This window comes from Rhinatrema bivittatum, chromosome 2 (assembly GCF_901001135.1).
Source record: "Rhinatrema bivittatum chromosome 2, aRhiBiv1.1, whole genome shotgun sequence".
NCBI lineage: Eukaryota > Metazoa > Chordata > Amphibia > Gymnophiona > Rhinatrematidae > Rhinatrema > Rhinatrema bivittatum.
Window position 1 is genome coordinate 718,912,126 of NC_042616.1, and position 17,276 is coordinate 718,929,401.

At 42.7% G+C, this 17,276-nt stretch overlaps 1 protein-coding gene across 1 annotated transcript in view; it reads left to right on the forward strand.

The window, feature by feature from the left end:
* VPS13B (vacuolar protein sorting 13 homolog B) overlaps positions 1 to 17,276 on the forward strand; it is a 2,198,633-nt gene that overhangs the window by 1,917,773 nt on the left and 263,584 nt on the right. The window contains 1 exon segment of the mRNA XM_029587199.1: positions 7,459 to 7,640. Within this exon segment, the coding sequence (XP_029443059.1) occupies positions 7,459 to 7,640 (182 nt within the window).

The window sequence follows — 17,276 nt, forward strand, 5'->3', positions numbered from 1 at the left end:
GCAGCGTAGGACACAGCTATAGATAGAGACTTTATTATGCAGGAAGGAAATGACAGGACCCAAAGAGCGGGAGCTGTAATTAAGTACAGTTCTGAGTAGAGAAGTATACCAGGATGATACCACAGCTGAGATGTTCCGGTAGTGGCCCCCAGAGCGGGGTACGCCAGAAGTTCCTTCAGACGGGTGTACATAGCCTCAGTGGTGCAGATCCGGTAGTGGCCCGTGGAGTGGGGTACGCTGAGGAATCTGTACTGAAGATAGAAGAGCTGAGGAACAGATACCTGGAAGTGAAGCTTGTAGTTGCAGCAGCAGCACCCCTGCAGCTCAAGGTGTACTGTAGATGTCTTTACTGAAGAAGAAGCGGTAGTGGCCCGAGGAACGGGGTACACCACGGGAATGCTTCAGTTAAGCTTGAGTTGTTGGAATCAGAAGAGGGTACTCACAATGGATGTTCCCAGGTGTGAGGTGTGGGGCAGGAAGGCCCTCCGAGGAGCGGATAGCCAGGAACACGGAAGGGCCCCTGAGGAGCGGGTACCCAGAGCATCCAAATCCGGAGAGAAAGCAGGACCTGAAGTCCAAAGTAGAGCGGATTCAGCAACGAGGAAAACTCCTTGCTAATTCGCAATAGCAGAGGGCCGGTTGCTTTAAGTACAGCTTCTCGTTGATGTCATCCGGAGGGGACACCTCTGAGGTTCCCGCCATGACCCGTACAAAGGAGGCCCTCGTGCGCGCACCCTAGGTAATTCCAGGTCCAAGATGGCGGTTGGCAGCACCCACGCTGTCCCGGGGAGGTTGGCGCTGGCTGACGGAGAGTGGCAGTCTCCCCATGATTGACGGTGCAAGGAAAAAAGAGGTGAGCGTGAGAGGTCACAGCCGTCTGCGACCGGGCGCAACAGTTTGTTTTGCTTTTCTGAAGGGTTTTCTGATTGGCATCACAGCATTCCATGTAAATATAACATACATATTATAAGTTATATTTTATCTCAGAAGACTGTACTTTGAACATCCTTTTTCATGTAAAATCTGTTGTTATAAATGTATAATCTTTTAGTGTGTGTAGGGAGGATATGACAAGCTAGTGTGGGGGTGCAAGGCTGTAAGGTTTGCCTAGGATGCCTAACATCCTTGTACCAGGAAGGCTGGGAAAGGACTGGCAGCAAGTAAAAAAAACTTTACATAATGATGTGGCAGTACTGGATCTGGGCCACTCACTGTGGGGTAGATTTTTAAAAACGGCGCGTTCACGTACTTTTGTTCTCGCTCCAGGCGCAAACAAAAGTACGCTGGATTTTAGTAGATGCGCGCGTGGCCGCTAAAATCCAGGATCGGCGCGTGCAAGGCTGCCGATTTTGGGCAGCCGGCACACGCCGAGCCGCGCAGCCTGCCTCTGTTCCCTCCGAGGCCGCTCCGAAATCGGAGCAGCCTCGGAGGGAACCCTCTTTCGCCCTCCCCTCACCTTCCCCTCCCTTCCTCTACCTAACCCACCCCCCGGCCCTATCTAAACCCCCCCCCCTACCTTTGTCCAGGGATTTACACCTCCCGGAGGGAGACGTAAATCCACGTGCGCCAGCGGGCTGCTGGCGCGCCGAGACGCGACCCAGGGGCGGTTCCAGAGGGCGCGGCCACACCCCCGGACTGCCCCGGGCTGAAACCACGCCCCCGGGCCCGCCCCCGAAACGCCGCGTCCCGCCCCCAAAACGCTGCGTCGATCGGCCCCGCCCCTGACACGCTCCCGACAAAAAACCCCGGGACTTACGCGAGTCCCGGGGCTCTGCGCACGCCGGGGCGCAAGGCCCTGCTCACGTAAATCCGGGCGGATTTACGCGAGCAGGGCTTTTAAAATCCGCCCCTGTGTGAGTACAAGAGATAAAGCACGACAGAATGTGTGTGTGTGTGTCAGAGAGTGTGTGTAAGGGCATCTTTCAGTGTCACAGAGAGAGACAGTCACACACATAACTTTGTGTCTGAGTGTGGGTGGGTGGGTGGGTGTCTAATTTTTTTCTCTCTGACATAGAAATACATCCACACACACTCTCTCTCTGTGACATAGACAAGGCACATCCACACACTGAGAGTGAGTGTTTGGTGTGTCTGTGTCAGAGACAGAGGCTCCCACACACTTTCTCAGTGTATGTGTGTGTTGGATGTGTTTTTTATGTGAGAGACTGTGAGTGTTTGTCTGACACTGGTTGGCAGTGTGGTTCTCTCATTACTTGGCATCTTGTTCAAGAGCTAATTGTCTGGCAAGAGACTAGGAATACTATGAGCGATCTAACCAAATTGGGGGTGATTTGCTTGGATGGAAGGGGGCCTGCAGCTGTATTTGCTCACCTCTGGTCATGTGTGTGCATGTGTGTATATCTTTGGAGAAAGATGGAGGCACAAAACATCTTTTGGGAAAAGTGGTATTAGAATAAAGGCATAGTACTAGCATAGGGAATCTATAGTGATAAAGAAAAGGTAAAAATGGAAATTAATTGTGTCTGGTCTGCAGTTTTGCAATAGATAGGACTGAATTTCTTTATCTGTTTTCAGTTTGCATGTTTTGCTTTTATCCCATTTAACAGATAGACATAATGCAATATATTTCTCTGTGAGAAAGTAGTCAAATTACATGCATTCAGAAAATCATTTTTAGAAACCTATTATATACTAATGGATAGTCATATGTAATAATCTTTAATCTATATTTCACCATAATATTAATGTAGATGATAACTATTCTCTAAATTTCAGATAAATTAAGGGGCCAGTATATAAAGTGCATCAAATTTCACAAAGAAATTGTAATTTTTCCACACTTAGGTTTTCTACTGGGACTCGTATACAAATGGCCCCGGTAGAAAACTTATCCACAGTCGTTTCTGTTGTGCCCGTTGGACGCAGGCGGCTGCGACCTCTGTTGCTCACCTCCTTTTTCCCAGCACCAGCGATTCTCAGAAGAATGGCGGCCTCCGCTTTCAAATGCCGCCTTCCCCGGCGTCCCTGGGTTGGCGTGGGTGATCCCGTCCGCCATCTTGAATCGGGGATTACCTCGGGTACGCGCGCACCAAGCCCTCTCTTATACAAGTCATGGCGGGAACCTCGGGGGCGTCCCCCTCCGCATGACGTCACCTGCCAGTGTATTTAAGCCTTCTGGACTATGCTTCCTACGAGTTAGCAAGGACTTCCTTCCTGCTGAATTCCATTCCTTTTGGAGACGCTTCTCTATTTGCTACTCTGAACTTTGTTCCTGAACTCCAGTACTTGGACCCTTTAGGTACCCACTCCTCGGGGGCCTTGTCACGTTCTGGCTATCCGCTCCTCGGAGGGCCTTCCTGCCTGGAGAATCCATCTACTCTAGATTGGAACCCAGCCTCATTCATCCTTGTGAGTACACTACTCAGTTGCCACCAGCTTGCTGACGGAACCTCTGGTGTACCCCATTCCTCGGGCCACTACTGTGCTCGCCTCAGCAGACCACCTTCTATGCTTTGGCGTGAGTACCCTCATCTACCCAGGTCTGCTGCCCTCCTGCACTTCTCTTATCAGAACAGTGCTGATTCTCAGCATAACCCGCGCTGCGGGCCACTACTGGATCTACCCTGAGAAGTATTCATCTGAGGAGGAGTTCCCTGGCATACCCCGCTCCGCGGGCCACTACCAGGAATATCATCACTCAGCTACATTGTCACTCTGAACTGTGTCTTTCTTCCCACTTTGTGGGTACTTCGCCTACGTTCCAGTCTAATAAAATCTCATTCCATCTGTGTCCATCTCAGCTGAGGCCACGCCTATCGTAGTGAGTCCCCACAGGGCTCCTCCCTGTGAATGGAGTCAGCTCTCACTACGATTCATGGACCACAACCATGCCAGAACATAACAGTTTCCTATGGACAGCGTCACAAAAAAAGATAACGACATCTCAGTTAGGTATCGTTATCTTTTTTACGGAATCCAGACTAGGAAGGCCTTTTGTCTGTATTTTAAATCTGTAGCCATAGTTAATAACCTGTTTTCTTTGAATTTTCATTGCAGCAGCTCATTAATTTTGATATTGCATGACATTTCACAAAAATAAACTTATGTGCATAAGTTTGCTATATGCACAGCCAAAAAATGCTATAAAGTCCACTTCATGTGTAACAAGAGAAACTTGCCTACCTAAGTGCAATTTAGGGGCACCTTTACCATTTTTACATAGAAAGCAGACTATGTGAAAATCAGCATGATTTACTATATGAGCCCCTAAAACAGTGGTTAGTTTAATTCAAGGCTAGCATTTAGTCATGATGTATTCTCTTTTTTTTGGCCAGAGATTAATAGTGTTAGCGAAATATAGGAAGACCAAAATGTAGCGCTTTTTAGTGAAAGGTAAATTTGTTTTACATAGAGTTTATTTGTCCTACCATGCTGTATCAGCAACCTCTGGGATTAGCATATGTTAGCTAAGAGACTAAGCTAAGAGACTAAGATGTGGTTCTCATAAAATTGATTTTAGTGGACGAAAGACCAAGAGAGAAGAGAGTTCAGTTATCACGTGAACAGATTTATGACTTTCATCATAAGAAGACCCAGCATTAAGGTGTCTTTTTGTAACACTGATGATTTTGCTTGTCCCATCATATTGACTGTTAAAGAGTCGTCTTAGATCAGACTGATGTGAAGTAGTTTCTCAATAGGACAATATGTTTGGGAGGATACGCAAGCTAGACTCAAGGCCTGATTCACTAAGCTTTTTTTCTGTAGACACAGAATGAGAGAAAGCATTGATAAATGAAGTTCATGGCATGACATACATGAGTGATGTGTTTTAAGAAGCTTATTTTGTTATACCTTGTTAAAATAAGGTTTAGATTGTGTTTGTAATACTACTGAGGGATATATATTTAGTACGTCTTAGGGAATCTACGTAAAAATAAAATATTCTGTGCACAAAATTTTAAAATTCTGTATATAAGAACATAAGAAACATAAGAACATAAGAAAATGCCATACTGGGTCAGACCAAGGGTCCATCAAGCCCAGCATCCTGTTTCCAACAGTGGCCAATCCAGGCCATAAGAACCTGGCAAGTACCCAAAAACTAAGTCTATTCCATGTAACCATTGCTAATGGCAGTGGCTATTCTCTAAGTGAACTTAATAGCAGGTAATGGACTTCTCCTCCAAGAACTTATCCAATCCTTTTTTAAACACCGCTATACTAACTGCACTAACCACATCCTCTGGCAACAAATTCCAGAGTTTAATTGTGCGTTGAGTAAAAAAGAACTTTCTCTGATTAGTTTTAAATGTGCCCCATGCTAACTTCATGGAGTGTCCCCTAGTCCTTCTACTATCCGAAAGTAATAATTAAATGCAATGCAGAAAATAATTATTAATCAGATATAGAATTTTAAATATTTTATTCAAAATTCCCCCAGTATTGTAAAAGTGCATCATAAGACCTAGATACCCCCCACAGGTTTGAAGCTTCACTCAGGTGTCTCTCTCCCACTTTCCCAGCCTCAGCACTTCTACCCCAACTCTATCCCCCCCCCCCCCCCCCACTTTCTTCCCTAGCTTTCTCTCCCCATCTTCTAAGCCCAAACTGGGACCCCAAGTTCTCTCTCTTTCCTCCAAGGCTAAACAAACCTCCATCATTCTCTCCCACCTCCGCCTCTTTACAAGGTTGAAACACTTCTCAGATTTCTCTCTCCCCATCCACCTCAGGATTTTTCTACCTTAACTTCCACCAGGCTCAAGCCCCCCCCCCCCCCCAAAAAAAAAGAATTGTTCACTCTTCCTTTCCCCCACACCCAGACTCAACCCATCCCAAAACTCTCTCCCTGACCTAAGCTGGACCCCTCCAGCTCTCTCTTTCCCACAGGTACAACTACCGGCTTTCTTTCTGTTTCTGCTTCCCCTCCCCCCAGACTCAATACCTCTTCCCAAACTCAACCCATCCCATCTCTCTCTCTCCATCTGCCGTCACCAGGCTCAAACCCCTCCCCTAGCTCTCTCTTTCTTCCCCTTCCCTAGGTTTAACCCTATCTCCCAGTTCTTTCTCCTTTCCTCCCCCAGGCTCAATTCTCTTGCAGCACTCTCTCTCTTCCCTTCCCACCAGATCGCTCTCTCTCTTTCGGGCCGATTCTATAAAGTGCTCTTGGCCATGGGTTTGGCCGTGTGTTTTTGACGGGCGTCTATTACCCCTTATACTGTAAGGGGTTTAGCGCCTCGAAAACTCATGGCCAAAACCCCTGAAAACCAATAGCGCTCATCACATGCAAATTCATGTTGATGAGGCTATTAGTTAGTCACCTGGGATTCTGAAAGTATCAAACCACACATTTTATGAGCAGCCCGAAAAATGGTACAGAAAAGCAGAAAATACTGCTTTTCTGTACACCCTCCAACTTAATATCCTAGCGATATTAAGTTGGAGGAACCAAAAATGTAAAAAAAAAAAATGTTTTTTAAATGTACTGGCCAGTCCGGTTAGGAGAACGGACGCTCAATTTTACTGGTGTCCGTTTTCCTAACCGATTGTTGTCAGCGGGTTCGGAAAATCGATGCTCGTAAAATTGAGCATCGGTTTCCTGAACCCGCTGACAGAACCACCTCTCCTGGGCCAAGGAGGTGCTAGGGGCATGTAATTGTCCCTAGCACCTCCTTTTAGCACGATCCCTTATTTAAATGTAGGATCGCATGCCCATGAGAGGTGGCTGGGCGCGCATTGGGAGAGCGGGTGCTTAGCACGGAACGCCCATTCTCCCGCAATCCTTTCTGAATCGGCCTGTTTCTCACTTCCCAAACTCAAAAACCCCCGTTTTCATCTGCTCTTCTCTCTTTGTTCAAACCCCTTCCCTGCCAGGCTCAGTCCCAGCAGATCTCACACCCTTCCCCAAGCTCAACTCCCGTTGCTCCCTCCTCCATCCCAGCAAATGGTTCAGTTCATTAGTATCTTCCTGCAAGTAACCTGTGCAGACAGAATGGTTTTTTCCTCAGGCCCATGCAAACCATCCCCTTTCTCTAATGGCCACCAGGGCCTATGATTTTCATGCTGCCCATCGCCTCTTCCAACCTGCCTGAGCTATAACTCTCAGCACTGCCTTCTTGTCCCTCAAAGTCTGCACAGAAAACATCTAATTCTGCACAAAATCAGCATTGTGCAGAATTTCCCAAGGAGTAATTTAGCAGTTTTCCAAGCATTTTAAAAACACATATTCATTACCATAATTGAAATTGTAAATGCATGTTTTTTAATTTACTTTCATTTCTTGCTATAGTACTATACAATTTTAGTGTATGAATAAAGAATAATATTAACAGATACGATGACAAAGTTGTATATAATATTGGGAGAATATTTATACAAATTCAACTGGTTATAGTTATTTGACTTTTTTTGTTTGATTGAATACTCTTGCATTTGCAATAAATGATGTTAGAAAACAAGAATTAAAAAATTGCCTCTTTTATTGTCAATTTTCCACAGCTCTGAAAGTGAATCTGGCTCACAAAGTGCTTGTGATCAACTTGTAACACCGACAGCATTGGCAGCCTGTACCAGGGTTGACTCCTGCTTCACTCCTTGGTTTGTGCCATCACTGGGTGTTTCTGTGCAGTTTGCTCATTTGGAACTCCATCTATGCCACCACCTGGATCAGCTGGGCACAGGTACAAACATTTTTTATTTTTACTTATCACCTTTTCACGCAGGCCTTTTAATTATGTGTGACATAGAGTCCTTAAATCTGACCTCTGTGGCTTCCTGCTGAAGAAAACATTGCTGGCAGAGATTTGTGCATTTTCTCTACAAGTAATTTTTTTACTATAAATATACACGTGTAGTTTTCAGTAAACAAAACTGTGCTCGTAATTCAGTCCCTCAAGCACTTCCCACTCCCTGGACCACCTCTGCATTTGGAGAAAACACATGGACTTTTACCCACGGACTCTATATCCAATGGTAAAATATTGTTTTACTCACAGAAATGCCTTTGATATTTGCCTTCCTCCATATTAGATATTCTTCACAATCTAAGTTAAACAACTCAGTACATAATCTGTACAAAATTTCTATTTAGGGTTGATAATACCCACAGTGGTCCTAGAAAAACTGAAGTCTTAGTAGTCTATGATACTTTTTAAAGGACCAATAAAAAAAAGATGTTATAGAATAGGAGTTTTAGAGACCACACTGTTCATTTATTTCAATATCACATCTTCTCATCTCAAGAAGGAACCTGTATGGTCTCAAAAGCTCCTGTATTACAACATCTCTTTTGTTGGCCCTTTAAAATGTATCACAAACTACTGAGACATATGTTTCCATCAACGGTATTTTTTTTTTTTAATGTTCTGTACTTTTCCTTTTTATACCCTACCAATTATTTTCTTCAATAGTATGCAATACAGGTTCCTCATCATTTCCTCTGTAGTTCCACATAATTCATAAAGAGAGACTCTATAGAAGAAGTCCACTTTGGAGTCACATCAGTACCAAGATAGTCATATTGTTGACTCTATATCCAATCAGTCATGTACTTTGAAAGGTTTACGGCATTTGATGCAAAATATTTATAAATAATTAGAGATTTGGACTTATGGCATCTTGTCCCCCCCCCCCCCTTCCCCCGCAATGTGCTTCGCTTCTCACTCAGGCCGATTCAGTAAAGTCCACGGGAGAGCGGACGAATGCCTGCTCTCCCGGCGCGCTCACCGGCCCCTCGCCGGTGCGCGCGATGCAGTATTCAAATTAGGTGGCGCGGTAGAAACGGGGAAAAGGAGACACTAGGGACACTAGTGCGTCCCTAGCGCCTCCTTTTTGACAGGAGCGGTGGCTGTCAGCGGGTTTGACAGCCAACGCTCAATTTTGCCGGGTCGGTTCTCGAGCCTGCTGACAGTCAACGGGCTCGGAAACCGGACGCCGGCAAAATTGAGCGTCCGGTTTTCTGCCCGACAGCCGCGGGCCGAATTCAAATTTATTTTATTTTTTTTTACTCTTCGGGACCTCTGACTTAATATCGCCATGATATTAAGTCGGAGGGTGCACAGAAAAGCAGTTTTTTACTTTCTGTATCCCGCGCACATACCTAATAGGGCCATCAACATGCATTAGGTGCCGCGGGTTGGACGCACGTTTTCCTCCCCTTACTGAATAAGGGGTAAGGGAAAACGCGCATCAATAGCAGGCTAACAGTGCGCTCCATCGGAGCGCACTGTACTGTATCGGCCTGTATATCAGGAGAATCAAGATGTCCTGGAATTTCCTTTAACTCTGTAGCCGGCCATTGCAAACGTATTATGTCATTTCTCAATAACTTTATAATAAATGTATCTTTACTGGTTAACCCCATATTTACTTATCCAAGTTATATCGACCTGTCTTTGTAAGACATTTACTTGTCAATGTTATTGTTTCTGTTAAAATGTAAACCGAATTGATCAGTAATTCTGTATTGGAAAGTCGGTATATAAAAATGCTAAATAAATAAATAAATAACTGAAAAGTGTTAAACCAAGAGTACAGGAAATATTCTCCCAGGCTTGATCTCTTCTCAGTTTTGATGCATAAAACCTGACTCTCCATCTCAACTCTTGCAAACCAACCTAGTGTGGAAACTGTTTGAGCCTCTTGATAAAGAAATATTGAACCACACTGTTGTCATATATGCTAAGTAACATGATCCCTTTATATTATACCAAGAAACTATCTTATGAGTGTTCTTGGACTGGAGTCCAGTGATTTACGCAATGATAATAAAACTGATGCCTTATTTTTTTTTATTATGAGATTAGTTGGATGAATCAAACAGCTTTTGTCACTGGTTTGGATAAATTTGGATCTGTGACACCATTGGAGCCCTTACCAGATATGAAATATTAAACCAGTGTGACCCAGCTTCGCCTGCTACTAAGGTTTCTCCTAGATTTTTCTAGCTTAGATAGTGGGAGGGTTGTTTTTTGCTTTTTTGCATCCTCCCCTTGAGTTATCCCCACCTTTTTATGGGAGGCTTCTGTGGGCTATAAATATCCTTAGAGCATGCTAAGAAATTAGAGGGAAGGCGATGAGTAAAGAGAGAACATGTTCTGTGGCTTGATATTTGCCATCCCCAAGGTGGACTGACTAGGAGGAAAAGAGATTTTCTGTGCTACACAATAGAGTGGACCCAAGGAGTAGAATTTTGGAGATTGGAAGATTTTTGCTGTGGTTTTTGGTTTGGAGCCAGTCCCTGATAGAAGGGAGAACAGTCAAGGCCCCCCCCAACCCCACCCCGGGTATCTGGAAGGGCAAGGCTTTGATTCTTTTAGCCTCTGCTCACAGTCAGCAGCAAAGTAGAAGGAGAATAAAGGATTTTGAGATATTTGGGACGTTCCAGCAAGAGATGTTAGAGTGAATTGACTCTGAAGACTAGTTTGGACTATACAGATAGAGGTTTTGAACTTATTTGATTTTGAAGATCTTTGCTACTTTAGAGTTTGAATGGAATCAGTTCTTGACAGAAGGGATTCCCCCTGGCATTTGAAAAGGCTGGCTTTGATTCTTTTTGCTTTTGCTTAAAGTCAGTAGCTAAGGTGAAGAGTGGAAGATTTTTTACAGCTTTACTGGTGGTTTTCTGCTCACAATTAGTTAACAGTGAGTAGTGACTGCTACAGGAAATTGCTTTCCCCATGACCAGAGGTACTGGGCCATGACTTCTATGCTATTTTTGAATGTTTTTGAAGAACTGCTTTTTGAAGTTTGATAACAGAGTTTTGCAGAATTTTTGAGGACAGGGGGTTTTGCCACCTTTTCTCAGCAGTTTGGATGCTGGATTTACAATGGGGATATCATACCCTTTGAGGGGAAGGATTGTTGAACATGGATGCTAGTGCAGGGAAGAAAAGAATTGTAAGGAGGAGAAGTATGGATAAAGAGACCATGGCTTTTCCAATATTGATTTTTCTTATGCAGTTTTGATCTCTTCAGGTCTTGCCTGGATTTTGATTTTTAAACTAAAGTACATTTAGTTGAACACCAACTTGGATTCAAAGACTTTTTTTTTCCTTTGGATCTTTGGACAATGCATTGAGACTGTGTGGGTAATCTTATTTTTCCATGGTGACTCTTGTGACCCCTCCTAAAGACCCTCTTGTACCTAATGAAGAGCAGTGGTTGGGGACTGGATTGAAGACTCCACAGACATGCCACGCTAAGGGCCGAAAAAGTTAGCTCCCCCTGCGGATGAACCCTGGCAACATAGCTCCACAAATGCAGCACACCACCCAAACAGGGATCCCACTACACCCAGATTTCAATCTGATGAAAACTTTCCATCCAAGAACCCTTCCTGCAGCTTATGTAAAAAAGGATAGCTTTGGATAGGGAAGTATCAAGATGAGCCCTAAAAAAGCTGTGTCTAGTTTGACCTATTAAGATCGGGTGGATCCATTAATCATGGTGAAGCGCAAGGCAAAATTCCAGCTTTTCCCTTCTGAACCTGCAGAGTAACTTCCATCCGGGCCTCTAATGATGCATTTGTTACTAAAGAAATGACTTGGATGTCGAGAAAGTCTTCACTGGGAGTGGCACCAAAGTTGGAGGGGTCACTGTCCTTCCCAAAGCTGCTCTGTTTTTCATCCTGATCGTGGAACATCTCCAGGTCCTCTAGCAGAAAGAGGTGGATTATGGTCCTTGACGCAGTTAAGTGCAGATGTTACTATTGGCTGTACCAGGCAGGAAGAGAAATGCTGGTCTAGATCCTGAGTCTTCGGTTTACTATAATTGTTCAGTGTTGCTGTTGGAGGAGAAAGCAGATTGCAGACCATTTAGACCTGGAACCAGGATGACATGATGAAATTCTTGAAGCTCAAGATTTGCAATTGAAGGAAGGTTTTCTTGTTACTATGCCCTGAGACCATTAACTTTGTTAATTTTGGGGAGGCTATTTCTGTACGGCTTAAGATATGCTCAGAAGTATTTTTTGAAAATCTTGAAAGTACCATCTGCATCAGTTCCACTAATTTAAAAAATTAAAAAAATATTTTGTCTTCCCCAAGATAAAAAGATTACCTCTGAGGCAAGCTCAACTTTCCTTGGATAACTTGGATTTATCTGCTATCATGGAAAAGATGGATTCTGTTGCACTGGTCACAGCAACATTATTCATTAGTTGGCACTTAATTCAGATTGTAGTTGCTTAAAACTTTTCTTAATATAGAGATTTTTTTTTAGATTAAGATTGAATGATTCCTGATGTAGCTCATGCTGCAACAAAAGAACTAGTTTACCTTAATTCGCCCTCAATTACTGCAGTTCGGAACTTCCTTTATGACACATTTTCATGTAAATGTACAGTTAGATTTAGGAGTATATCTTATAATATTTTTTGATCCCCCCACAGTCATTTGCCTTTTTGGCTAACAAAACAGTTTATTCTGGTTCTGTGAGTGGAGGAGGAGCCTAGTTGTTAGAGCAGGAGACCAGGGTTCAAGTCCCACTGTTGCTTTCTTGTGACCTTGGCCAAGTTACTTTACCCTCCATTGCCTCAGGTACAAACTTAGATTGTAAGCCCTCTGGGGATAGGGAAATACCTACAGTAGCTGAATGTAATCTGCTTTGAAATGCTGAAAAAAATTGCAAAAAGTGGAATATAAAAAATCTAAATAAATAATAAATAAGGAATACTGCCCTCACAGTTCCTCTGTTGAGAGTCAACATATATGTGAAAAATCGAGGGATACAAGCTCAAAGGAAGACCATGGATGGCTGATGGAGCTCTTCATCTGGCAATCTGCGGGACACTTTTAATTACAGGTCACTTATACACTCATTTTCTGTCTCTAATCCAGGTTTTGCAAAGCTAGTTCTTGCAAGTTTGGGCAAGATTTATGACCTAGTAGGTAACATCCTTTTACTACATGACTTCAGTCAGTTCAAGCACTAGAACATAAGATATGCCATACTGGATCAGACCATGGGTCCATCAAGCCCAGTATTCTCTTTCCAATAGTGGCCAGTCCAAGACACAAGTACCTGACAAGTACCCAAACAGATAAATCACAAGCTATTATTGCTTATTAATTACCGTAATAGTTTATGGATTTTCCTCTAGGAACTTATCCAAAACCTGTTTTAAACTCAGTTTCCACTAACTGCTGTAACCCACATTCTCTGGTAAAGCTGAGTAAAAAAGAATTTTTTTAGATTTGTTTTCAATGAGCTACCTTGCTAACTTCATGAATGCCCCCTGGTCCATCTATTATCTGAGAGAGTAAATAACCGAGTTACATTAACTTGTTCAAGTCTTTTCATGATTTTGCATTCCCCTCAGTCATCTCTTCTTCAAACTGAACAGCTCTAACTTCTTTAGCCTTTTCTGATAGGGCAAGCCGTTCCATGCCGCTTATCATTTTGGTCACCCTTCTCTGCACTTTTCCAGTGCAACTATATCCTTTTTTGAGATGCGGTGACCAGAATTGCATATAGTATTCAAACTGCAAGTCCCATCATGGAGCGATACAGAGGTTTTATGACATCCTCCATTTTATTTTCCATTCTGTTCCTAATAATTCCTAACATTCAGTTTGCTTTTTTGATCACCACAGCACACTGAGCCGAAGAGTTCAATGTATTATGCACGAACATTGTGTAACTACAGCAAAGGTTATTTTTCCCTATATGTATCACTTTGCCCTTGTCCACGTTAAATTTCATCTTCCATTTGGAAGCCCAATCTTCCAGTTTCTTCCAGCTTCCAGCAAATTGTAATTCATCACAATCTGCTTGATGTTTAACTACTCTGCATAATTTTGTGTCATCCGTAAATTTGTTCACCTCACTCATTGTACCCCTTTCCAGATAATTTATAAATATATTAAAAAGCACTGGTCCAAGTACAGATCCCTGAGGCACTCCACTGTTTACCTTTTTCCACTGTGAAAACTGACCAATTCTATTCTCTGTTTCCTGTCTTTTAAACCAATTTGCAATCCACAAAAGGACATTGCCCTCTTATCCATGACTTTTTAGTTTTCTTAGAATCCTCTCATGCAATAAATCTGAAATGTCATTTTTTAGTTCTTTCAGAACCCTGGTGTGTATACCATCCGGTCCAGGTGATTTACTACTCTTTAGTTGTCAATCAGGCCTACCAGGTCTTCCCGTTCACTGTGATTTGGTTCAGTTGATCTGAATCATCACCCTTGAAATCCTCCTCCGGAATGGATAGCTCTCCAATATTCTCTTCAGTAAACACAAAGCAAAGAAATCATTTAATCTTTCCATGATATCCTTATCTTCTCTAGTGCCCCTTTAACCCCTTGATCATCCACTGTCCCAAACCGACTCCCTTGCGTTTGTCTACTTCAGATATAATTTTTAAAGTTTTATGGTGGAGGTTGTTGGCCTCTAAGGGCCAACTTCTTTTAAATTCTCTCTTAGCCTGTCTTATCTATGTCTTACATTTAACTTGCCAGTGCGTATGCTTTCCTCCTATTTTCTTCTGATGGATCCTTCTTCCAGTTTTTGGATGAAGATATTTTGGCTAAAATAGCCTCTTCACCTCACCTTTTAACCATGCTAGTAATCGTTTTGCCTTCTTCCACCTTCTTAATGCGTGGAATAGATCTGGTCTGTGCTTCTAGGATGGGTATTTTTTTAACAATGTCCACACCGACTGCACACTTTTACCTGAAACAGATTAGTATATTGAAAGACATACATGTTTATATTGCAGTCTTCTTTACCTGTAGGAAGTGTCTAGCACTCAAAGAACATATGTGTATAAAGAATGAATTTCTGTAATCTGTTATCAGGAAATCTTCTTTAATTGTCTTTTTCAGAGAACATTTCTAGCATTTTAGTGTTGCTGTCATTATGGGGGGGTTAATATGGAGGCCACTACTGAGTTGGAGGCTAGTTTGCCAGTTATGTTGACTTTTTTTAATTCCTATGTCAGAGTGCCTTGGCTGAAGCTTCTGGTGGGTTATTATCAGTAGTTGTAAAAATGGATTCAATGAGTCCAGAAATATTTTCTGTCAGTGTGTTGATACTAGAGGTAATGGGTCAACATGATTTACCTGATTTTGGATTTGTGAGCAGTAGGTGAAACTACCATGAAATTATCATCTAATCAGGCAACTAGATCAGAAGAATGCTACCATTTGATAAAAGAAATGTAAGACCCGAAAACATACCGTATATGCCCACAAACCATTCCACAAATATAACAAGTACATGGATCATTCACCTGCAAATCCAGCAAATACTACTACACTGTGTAACCCAGCATAGTGTAGTATGCTGGTTTTTTATTCTTGTTAATTGTAAACCGATCCGATATGGTTATTTACTATGAAGGTCGGTATATAAAACTGTTAAATAAATAAATAAATAAATAAATAGTATGTCTTATCTAGTGCAAGAAATGCCCCAACAGTCTATGTGAGAGACCAAACAGGCACTCCAGACCAGAATGAACCACTATCAATAAACAATATCTGACTCTAATATCTACATACTCTTAGAAAAGTACTTCTCTTATAAGTGTCACCAATTCTGTGACTTATTTGTGTTAGTCATTAAGGTAACTATAAAAACATACATAAAGAAGGACATGAACCATATTCATCTGTTAAAGAGATGTCCAACTCCAGTCTTCAAGGACCACAAATTGGTCTGGTTGTCAGATTATCCCAAATGATTATGCATGAATTATATTTGCATACATTTGAGACAGTGCATGCAGATATATTTCATGAATATTCATTAGAGATTTTCTTAAAACCTGACTTGTTTGCAGTTGTAAGGAGTAGAGTTAAACACCCCTGATCTATTAGATTTTTAAAAAATGGACTAGGGGACAAATTGAAAGCTTAGTGGCAATACTGTACCCTGTCCTGCAGAGGATCTGGGTCCAATTCCCAAGTCAGATCTTCCATTCTCTGGGCTGGCTGGGGTTAGGATGCTGCAATCATAAGCCAGATTTAGGACCTATGATTGCAGTGATCCAAAAGAGAGTCCTTTGTGCTTAGCCACTAGCCTAGAATTGTTACAATGACAGAGCTAAATGAGTTAGGAGCGGGAAATAAAAATAGAGCAGTAAAACCCCAGGAAGCAGGAAGAAATTGCCAATCTTCCCCCCCCCAAAAAAAAAAAAGATGAAAGAAAATAATAAGGTCCATATTCAATGCCATTTAGCTAAATGGTGGCGGCTGAATATATGCCCAGGATCAGTGACCACCACTGAGCTGCATAACTTGTTATCCAGCAAAGTGGTGGACAGGGTCAGGGCATAACTGGGAAGAGCTGAGTTAGCCAGATAAGTTATTCAGCCTTAGCTGGATAACTTTTCTGGCTAACTTTAGGATATCTGGGTATATTCAATGGTGTGGGCACACTAATGAATATAAAGGCTAACAAGCTGATGGAATAACCGGTGCATTGAGAGCCCATATGTTAATTTCAATGCACAGTTTTCATGCAGAGGTTAACATTTTTTGAACTCTCAATACAGTAAGCTAATGCTATGCTAATTATTTTAACTCAGGAGGGGAGGGGTTCAACAGGAGGGAGTGTATTGGAGCTTATCTTTTCTTGTCCTCCTAAATTAGAAGCATTTCTCTTGTTATGCTCCTAATTTAGGATCATATCTCTTGTGCTCCTAGCCAACTGTCTGGCCACCGTTAGACTTAAAAAAAATAAACGCACTGTCGAGCCTCTTCCGCTTGTCCATTGGGGGGTGGAGGGGGAGCCCCAGCGGTGGAACCAGCATTAGAAACTTTACTCCACCTCTGACCAGGAGTAAAGTGTGCTCAGCCCGCAACACCTCTCTGCACTGGGGGCGGGGGGGGGGAATACTTAATGCCCTCACTTGCATGGCATTTTCATGCGAGGGCACCAAGCAGTACTCACAGTTTTGAACGCTCATTTTGTGAGCATAAACTCTTTGCTGCATTAGCGTGGCAGCAAAATAAGAGCTCCCTTTCGTAACTAGGCAAGGAAGCTGAGAACCAAGGGGCATTGTGGGCTTCAAACAAAAGTGAATGATTTTAAAGGGGCCACCCGTGTTTAAGGAGGAGTGCAATTAATTTTTTCAATGGTCGACTAAACTCGTAACGTCTTGAGCCTTGGTCTCCATAAAGATCAGGTACCCAGTTGTTGTATAGGTTTTCAAAGTCTATAGGAGGTCTTTTAACTACCATGCAAAGAGGGCAGGCTTTTCCTGGAGGGGAACTGCAGAAAACTCCAAGAGACAACGTATTAAATAATGATCTGACCACGGATCTGCAATGGAGGAAATGGATAAAGGATTAGCAACCCAAGTCACG